The following is a 9041-nucleotide window of genomic DNA, read 5'->3' as shown; positions in this document are numbered from 1 at the left end:
CAAATTTATGTTATTCCAAACCCATACATGTTACATTCTTGGTTCCTTAATTTTGATAAGAAATTTAAATCTGATTTTCACTTTGGTTCTTGAGATGGTGACATCAATTTGGCCCTATTCTAGAAGTATTTCCTGATAAACTTCTAGTGTTTTGCTAATGTTTTCAAAACGGATTGACACAGACAGAAGTTCCCATACTTTCTCTCTTTCTGCAAGAAATACAAAATTCCTTGGATACTAAAATAGAATTACGATAAGAACGGTGATATATTGATCCGCAATTGGTATTGTTATGACGTGGGAAACCTTACATTTAATTCCAGATGGACAAACATGGTCACTTCAGTACCATAAAAACATACACATTGGAACCCCCACATTAGAAAAAACATGTCAAGTCTAGACTAATATTAGTACTTACATTGGAAAAACAGAAAAATCTGTACACTGCTTAAATAAACACAGGTATATTGCACGCCTTAACTCCTGAAAGTCTGTTCCAACTCTGCCAAGACTTTTCAAACAGAGAAAATGATATCTACATCCTACTGCATCAGAAACTTTTCCCTCCCTCAGGCATAAGCCACATAAGCAGAAGGCCTCGGGTTCATGGTGAATTTAGAAGCTTCCACCCAGGTATGCCAATATTGGAATGGCTATGAACGTTTACATGGTACTCTTAGTGCTAACTCCTTGGTGGCTCCTGAAGCTCCTCCAAAGCCTTTACCACATCATTCATGATGGGCCTGTTCCTGGGTTCCAGAGCAAGGCATTGGAGTGCAAGTTTAGCTGCCTTTTGGGCCTGGTCTGGTGAGTACTGACCTTCAAGACGGTTATCCAGAACACGAAAAATCTTACGTTTACTGGCTAAGTAAGGTTTCGCCCACTGCACCAGGTTATGTTGTCCAGATGGCCGATTCTTGTCTATTGATCGCTGACCGGATAACATTTCTAGAAGTACAACTCCAAAGCTATATACATCAGTTTTGAAAGTCAGATGACCTACACAATAAAACATGCAATTAATCATCAAAACACAATATTACTCTGATGGTTTGTTGCGATGATCCTTCCATTTCTGATTGTATTTCTGCACTTTAGGCGATGGATTGTTTTCATTAGTTATACCTTTCCCATGTCACTGCCTCCCTGAAAACCTGATTTTTTTTTTTTTTGTGAAATGAATGGTAGACTACTTTATCATGGTGTCCAAAGAAGGCTTTTAGAGAATTGGAGTTATAGTACACATAGATCAGTGACTTTCTTGATGAAACAAACATATTGAAAGAGTACCTGTGACTAGATACTCTGGAGCAGCATATCCGAGGGTTCCCAAAACTCTAGAAGATACATGGCTTTTATTTCCAATTGGTCCATCCCTGGCCAGCCCAAAATCAGAGAGTTTTGCATTGTAGTCCTGTGAATTCAAAGCAACAAAAACTAAGTCTGATTGAATTTTAAAATCAAGTAAATATGATCAAGCATGCTTCCAAACTACATACCGAATCAAGCAGGATGTTGGAGGTCTTAAAATCACGATATATAACTTTTGATTCATTGTTGTGAAGAAAAGCAAGCCCCTTTGCAGCACCAAGAGCAACTTTCATTCGGAGGTGCCAAGAAAGTGGCTGGAAATGAGAACCCCCTGTTCAACAATAATCCAATGCCACAATAAAAACATGCATCTGTAAGAAATAACATAACTGCAATTTTTTTCTTTTGAAAGGTTAGCATTAAAGAGTAGGTCTTTTATAAGTAGCATTAAAGGGAGGTATAGTATATAGCATTTTCATATAAAAAACTTACTTCCAAAGAGATGACCTTCCATGCTTCCCTTAGGCATGAACTCGTATATCAGAAGCCGGTGCTCATCCTCTATGCAGTAACCGATCAACTTCACAAGATTTGGGTGATGCAGCTGTCCAAGATAGTTGATTTCTGCCTGTATGCCCAAAAACATAACGGAAAATGAACTACTTCACACATTAAGAATAATTTTCTAAATGTTGTGGCATTTGGCAAGATGCAATCTTGCCAATCTAAGAAGCACCCACAAAATATATGAACATCCAATTTCAATTGATTTAGCAGTCAATAGTCGATCTTATTAAGGCGACAAGATCAATTCACAAACCATCCTTATGTGACAAAGCTCCTCACATAGAAACTAACAAATCTGGCCAACAATCATTCAATTTTCCTGAGCCAGTTAGTGCACAGTCAGCAAAACGAAGAATGAAGAACTAAGAAGGGAACTAATACTGACCAACCATTCCTTGTGACCCTGGAGTCCTTGTTGATTGAGCCTCTTCACTGCAATCATTATGCCAGTTCCGGGCTTGGTAGCTTTAAGTGTCTTTTCATCAATCCACCCCTTAAAGACTGAACCAAACCCACCCTCTCCTAACACACTATCAGGGCGGAAGTTTTTTGTTGCCATTTTGAGTTCCCTGAAGACAAAATTCTTCAAGTTGCAGGCCTGAAAAACCTCACCCTCACTCCTAGGAGTCATGGGCATGGAAGCAGATGAGAGCTTGCCACTTGAACTACTCATGTCATTCCTATCTCTGCTCACATTTTTGGAATTAAACCCTAGACAAAAGCCATTGAGACTGTTAGGAAATGATAAGATAGAATCGGATGACACAAGGTTATGTGGCTCGAAAATGTGCCTATGGCCACAGAATTGTAGAGAATTTTATTTCAATGATGACAAAAAGGTAGGGCAGCTGTACAAGGGTATAATATAAGATACAAGAAAATCATAGTCCAGCGAGTCCAATCTAGAGCAAAATAGGGTAAAAAAGCGGCAGCAAATCTTTATTGGGTGCCTGTCATAAACAAAACCAGGCTCAATACCAAAAAAGTCCCAACAGAAACATGTTTACGAAGATTCAACTTGGAAGTTTTAGCTCTAAAACAGAGCACTTCTACTATTCATCTAAGCATCCACTAAAGATAGTAGCAACAGTATTTGAATAATCCTCTAGCAGTTCCATGGCACCCCCTTGTACAAAAAGCATACCAAGAGAAATTTAATCACAATATTTTGCAATTCGAAACTATATCCTGAGGAAATTTCTCTCGCGGAAATTTATTTATTCAAAAAGAGTATCCAAAGCGAAACTAAAAGAGCGGAACTGAACAATTACGCTTAAATTAAACTCTCATGCAATTTAAACAACCCATGGAAGTTCAGGGAACAAAGTACTTAAATTAGGTGGAGGTAATCAATTTACTAAACTAAACATTTACAGACATAGGGCTCAATCAAGCACTGAAAAACAGTTGAAAATAAGTAACATAAGAACCAACAACAAAACACAAACAAAAGGAACCTGTATAAGAAGGAGTCACGGCCTCAATGCCATGGCTCCAGCAAGCCCCCATCCAGAACAGAACCTCTCAAAGCTCTCCCCAAAATTCTCAAATTCAGATAAAATAGGAAACTTAAAACTCAGAGAGAAACTGACTCCAAATGGACTTTGTTGCTACTTTTTTTTTTTGCTTTGGTTCTCGGTTTCTTTTTTTATGGATGAAAGGGGAGAAGCTGTCGTAGAAGTGAGAAAGAGAGGCCTTTGCTTCTGAGAGTTTCGTTCGTAGTCTTAGCGAACGAAACAAATGGTTAGGGAGGGTAGACGCCAGACGGTTGACTTGCTTTTCAGCTTCCATATGGTCAGTCTTTATTCTTTTTTATTTTTTGCTCCAACAAGCAAACAAAGGACATTGCAGGTTGATGAAATATCTTAGTCTACAAATGTTTTACTTTTATTGATAATATAATCTCAATTTCTAGACGCCCGAAGTTTTCTCCTCGGCAGTTGGGTCTATAGTTGCCTCGTTTGTTTTGGCTGAGATGTAATCATGCATGCCACGCACATCAGGAAACGACTTCTCAGAAGTTTGATCCTGCTTAATAAGTGAGAATTTCCTACCACATACGTTATTATGAGGCATATCTGTTCATTTTCTTGAAAAAACAAAAAACCAGTACATGAGTAACAAGCTGTTCTCTGCTTATTTCTTTTTTAAATAAAAAAAATTACAAAGGACATAATTTTATCTTTGAGTGCTACAAGAGTGCTGACTAGCAATGACAGTTGGCCGTGATCAAATTCTCCTTTTTAATATTTAATTTTTATTTTTTTACATATTTTTTAATATTTTTAAAAAATATAAAAAAATACCAACACACTAATATTCACTTCCTTAATCAATAAATAAAAAAAAATTAAAAAAATAAATTAAATGCATGAGTGGTCAGAATGAGGGGACACAATGAAAAGACAAAGTAGTATTATTCTTTCTATTTTATCACAGGTTAAACCGGCTCAAATATCTTTTTTTCCATGAGTTAAGGATCAAGCATAAGTTATTTCTATGTCTCGCTTTATTAGAGCCATCATGTTTAATTAGAAGGTGAAAAACCATTTAGAATATATGGAATTAAAGTTTGAATGGGAAATTGGTATTGGTTCAATAAATACCAGTTGAAATGTTTCATTGAGTTTATACAAGAGTTACTCGAATCTGATATGTACAACAGATGATAGAGTAGTTATCTTGAGATGTGCTTAGTTACAAACTATGATTTGAATTACAATTTGAACGCAAGAAAAGAGTAAGAACAGATGACAAACATTCAAGCTAAGCATCGGTCCCTGTATCAAAGTTCTCTAGTTGTAATTTGTTTTAAATTGTTTTTATTTGACTTTTGGATTTAAGATAAAATTTACATGAGCGGATTTGGTAAGATTTGAAGTTCGAATGCAAAACCCATAATTTAGAGGCAAAATTGTAATTTTTCACAAGTAGAGGATTAAATTTGCAATTTAACCATAAGTCTGTAAATTTGTATGTTTCTAAGTATTTATTGAGATTTTCTAACCTTTCGAGAGATCTTATTTCAATTCACTTTTTTCATGCTACATTCTACGTTACGCTCAATCACTGTAAGTTAGCTTTTAATTAACTTACTCTCGGTATATTTATGTATGTATGATGGTAAATTTGTACTATTTACATTCATGTTCATTATTACCTATTATGAATTGTTATAACATGCCATGCCATGTTGATTATTACTATACATGAGTATATGTTACATGTTATGAATACCATATTATTTTAGTTGTATGATTGCCATGATTATAATGTTATGCTATGCTATGTTATTTTAGTTATATGATCACTATGATTTCCATGTTATGCCATGCCATGTCATAAAAAACATCGATCATGAACGTCTGTCACATGTCACAATTATCATGTCATGAAATATTAGAGTCAGTCATGAAATATTTTTGAGTCAAGCATGAAACATTTATTAGTTAATTTTTACTACAATCAAGGAGTATATGATTTGCCTGATATTGCAATGAAGGCATACGTGCTTCCGGGTACTACTGAAGGAGTAGAATATGTCGTTATACAAAACAAAATGGTACTTATGGTAAAGGCGTGTGAGCTACCATGAGCCCCACAAACCTCCACGCAGAGCTCGTGAATCTATTTTCCCTATTTTTCTCAACCTTGGCCTCTATCTCTTCTACAGCTGCTGTAGCTCCTCCCAAGTCGCTGTCAGCCACCACGCCTCGCCACCCAGGGTTAACCCCGTGACCCAGCCTCCACGCCACCATGCCTAGCCAGTCAAGGCCATGCCTCCCTCTCTTTTCCCATTCAGCTTCCAGCGCGTGGACCTCCCACCATCGTGCACTACTAAGCTAGCCATGGACCCCCTCTTCACCTCCTATCGCCACCATGAAGCCCACCAAACCCTAGCCACCTCGAACAACCACTGTTTTAAGGTCACGATAGTGACCATTGCGCCTCAATTGGCTCATCTTCGCACGTTCGTAGTTGCCGTCACGGGATCTTTCCGGATAGCAAGCGTTCAACCTCTCGCAATGGTATAAATTCTAACCCTTTTCATTAAAGAATTATACTGTTGCAAAGTTGATATTGGACTGGTGTTGTTTGGTACGTTATGTTGGTAATTGTGAAGTTGTGTTATGGATTATGGTCGTGTTTGTGAAGTGTTGGGGTGATTACATAGTTGTGATTGTGTAAGATGAGGTGTTTGGTAGTGTTGCGTGGTTGTGATTTGACTGTGGTGCATGGAGTTTGATGAACAGTTGGGTAGTTTGTGAGTTGTGCTTTGTGGTAACGTAGTTGAAGTGTTGGGGATTACTGCATGGTTTGTATTATGGCCGTAAGTAGTGTGAAGTGACGGGGTATTGTGACGTGTGATGTAGTGGCTAATGAGGCAGTGTATTGTGAAGTGATGAGATTAGGTGTGGAGTTGTGATGTGATGGTGTTGTGCACAGTGATGTGATCACTAGGCAGTTTGCAAAGTGGCAAGGTGCCATGTGAGGTGATGTAATCACTGTATAATTCGTAGTTATGAACTGTGTAAAGTGATTGGAGGCAGTGAAGCCATGACATGGCTATATGTCATGTGGGTTGAGTGAAGTGTCAAGATAAGCTATATAGTTTGGAGGTGTGGTGTATAGTGAGGTGGTGGTTGCATTTGAGTTGGATGTTAGCATTGGAGTGTATGAAGCTTGTGTGAACAAGTGAAAATTTAGTGGATTATATGTTGATCTTAGATGATAAAAGATGTGAGGTACATGTGTAGATTGGTCGAACATATGTGCTAGACATATTTATCATATATAGTGGATAATCTGTCCTAAGTATGAGTACACAATATTTAAGCCTTAAGATTGGCTTAAAGTTGTGTATTATGCATGGTTAAGGATACAAGGAAGTGTTGGCTAGGTTGTACATGAATGGAGGGAGGGATGTGTGTATCGGTTAAGGTTGATATGTGTAACTTGGTTAGTTCAAGTTATGCATCAAAGTGGATGGTTCGGTAAGTATAGAGAATGATGGAGGTGAGTGTGTGTATTAACCTTTAAAGTGAATAAAGGAGGTTCATTTTGAAGAATAAGAACGTGAGATAAGAGGTTATGTGTTTGAAGGTGGCCTTAAGTGGGTTATAAGTTATAATCCCGAGAAAGAGGAAACGTAATAAAGGAAAGCATAGAAGATGAAATGAGATGAAAGAGTATGTCTGGATGAAGGAAATCCTAGTTAGAAGTAGTTTATGTATTTTTTAATTTTAAATTATTTACTTGAAGAAAGGAATAATGTGAGGTTATGTGTACATGTAGGTTGCCATCTGACATGCACATGAATGGACTACATGAAATGAAAATAGCATGGAGTCCAGGTAAGTATTATGTTCATTCTTTTATAAAGTTTTCAAATGATATGAAATGAATGAAAATGAGATGTTTCTATTATGATACTTTATGAATTGAAATGAAATGATTTATGAATGTATGCTATGTATGATGTTCAAGGGGATAAGTATGTATAGCCTGCTGTGGCAGCTCTTTTTTATGCACCCAAAGTAATAAATTGTATACATGTGAATGAGTAATATATGTAGAATGGACTGATGAATGAAAGGAGTGAAAACCTTTTTTTTTTTTTAATTTATATTTAGTTTTATGATTCTGCTGCAACTCTCTTTTAACTTATAAAGTAGGTTTTATTTTAAACTTAGAACTCTTTCAAATCCTAGGAAGGAAAGAGAAAAAGTTTTAAAAAGATCTATAATTCCCGTCTCTTTTCCTAAAATTATTTTGTTTTTAAAGTCCCACCACAAAGACATGGGCGTTACATCCTGAGATATCAATTCTTCTCTAGCAGAGGCCAACTTAGACTCCAGAGTCGTGATTCTCTGGTCTCGGGATTTAACCTCTTTTCGTTTGAGCATTCAAGAGCCGTTGAGCTCAACATACTTCTCCTTAAACCAGTAGTATAACCACTGGTCCAACTCATATTGTTAGACCATCTTGTCGTTCTCGCCCCTGAGGTCATGGTAGGATTTGTCGGCCTTCTCCACTGCAGTAGCATATTCTTGGTAGCGTTGCCTACTATTCTCCAGCTTTGCCTCTTGGTAGGCTAGCCAATCTTGCCTGATATCCCCCTCCTCCTCCAGCAACTTGGCTTTGAGATAGCAACGAGCTATCTCCTCCAAAGATTTAGCTAGGTCACCTCGAAGGTCAAACACATCCTTATAAAAAGTGGAAACCTTTTTCTTCTTACGATGGAGAAGTTTAAACATAGGCAAAGGCGAACTTTGACTCAACCTTTTCTTTATGTGCCTTAAGATACTCTCGGTGGGCTTGGAGAGCAATGGATCACAACATGTGAACCTCCTCTTCCAACTTGCCCCTCTCATCGATGATCTAGGTAGCCAGCGAGTAAACTCTCTAGCAACCAACGAAGATCGACAAATTAAGAAAAAATAAATGAGAAGAATTGGAGGCAAGCTAAGCGAGAACATACCGAAGTCAGTAATTATTTAATCTTCTTGGCTTCTAGGCAAACAACCTCAACTCAGGCTCTGGAAATACTTGGGCCAACTCTTGTAGTGTGATGGTAGCGCGATGCACTTATTCATGAGTAATTTTTTAAGCTTGTCGGCTTCTAGGCAAATAGTCTCAGCTTGGGCCTTGGCAACACTTGGGTCAGCTCCTAGAGCACGACTCACTTATTCTCGAGAGGCCCACCTCAAGCCCTTAAGCTGCCAACGTGGGTGATGGAGGTGGGAGAGGGAACTTGGGGAGTCGGGCCTACACCCCCATCAGATGCCGGCACAACCAAGGTCTCCAAGCCCCTGGTCATGTCCGACGTTGAGCCCCATTCTAGATGTCCTTGCGACACCCACATCAACATTTTCTCATGTCCTGATGTCCAGTGACACCTACCTCAGCCGACTACTCTTGACTGGATGTCCCGATGATCCTAGCATTGGCCACCTACTCCTGCCTGAATTTTTCAATGATCCCTCTTCATCACTTGCCCGACCGGGATCTTCGCATCACCCATATCAATCAGTGACTAAATTGATGCATCTGTGCCACCCCCAGGGAAAGTTGGTGGCACGAGCCCCTCCTAAACCTCCTATGAAGTAACCTCCAGCTCGGACAAGGTACTGAAAGGCGAGGAAGGTATAGAGACCCTA

General features: G+C 38.4%; 1 protein-coding gene across 1 annotated transcript; it reads right to left on the bottom strand.

Annotated features, from left to right (window-relative positions):
• Positions 1-248: 248 nt before the first annotated feature.
• On the bottom strand, positions 249-3670 carry LOC122277544 (receptor-like cytoplasmic kinase 176). The gene is made up of 6 exons (XM_043087561.1): positions 3339-3670; positions 2267-2592; positions 1807-1942; positions 1503-1645; positions 1294-1417; positions 249-1002 (listed from the first exon to the last, which is right to left on the bottom strand). Exons 1-6 carry the CDS (start codon positions 3388-3390, stop codon positions 686-688), a joined length of 1098 nt encoding a protein of 365 aa, XP_042943495.1. The 5' UTR covers positions 3391-3670; the 3' UTR covers positions 249-685.
• Positions 3671-9041: the final 5371 nt, after the last annotated feature.

The sequence above is a fragment of the Carya illinoinensis genome, chromosome 9 (assembly GCF_018687715.1).
Source record: "Carya illinoinensis cultivar Pawnee chromosome 9, C.illinoinensisPawnee_v1, whole genome shotgun sequence".
Classification (NCBI taxonomy): domain Eukaryota; kingdom Viridiplantae; phylum Streptophyta; class Magnoliopsida; order Fagales; family Juglandaceae; genus Carya; species Carya illinoinensis.
Note: the sequence above shows the minus strand (reverse complement) of the source record. Positions and strands in the feature narration are given on the sequence as shown.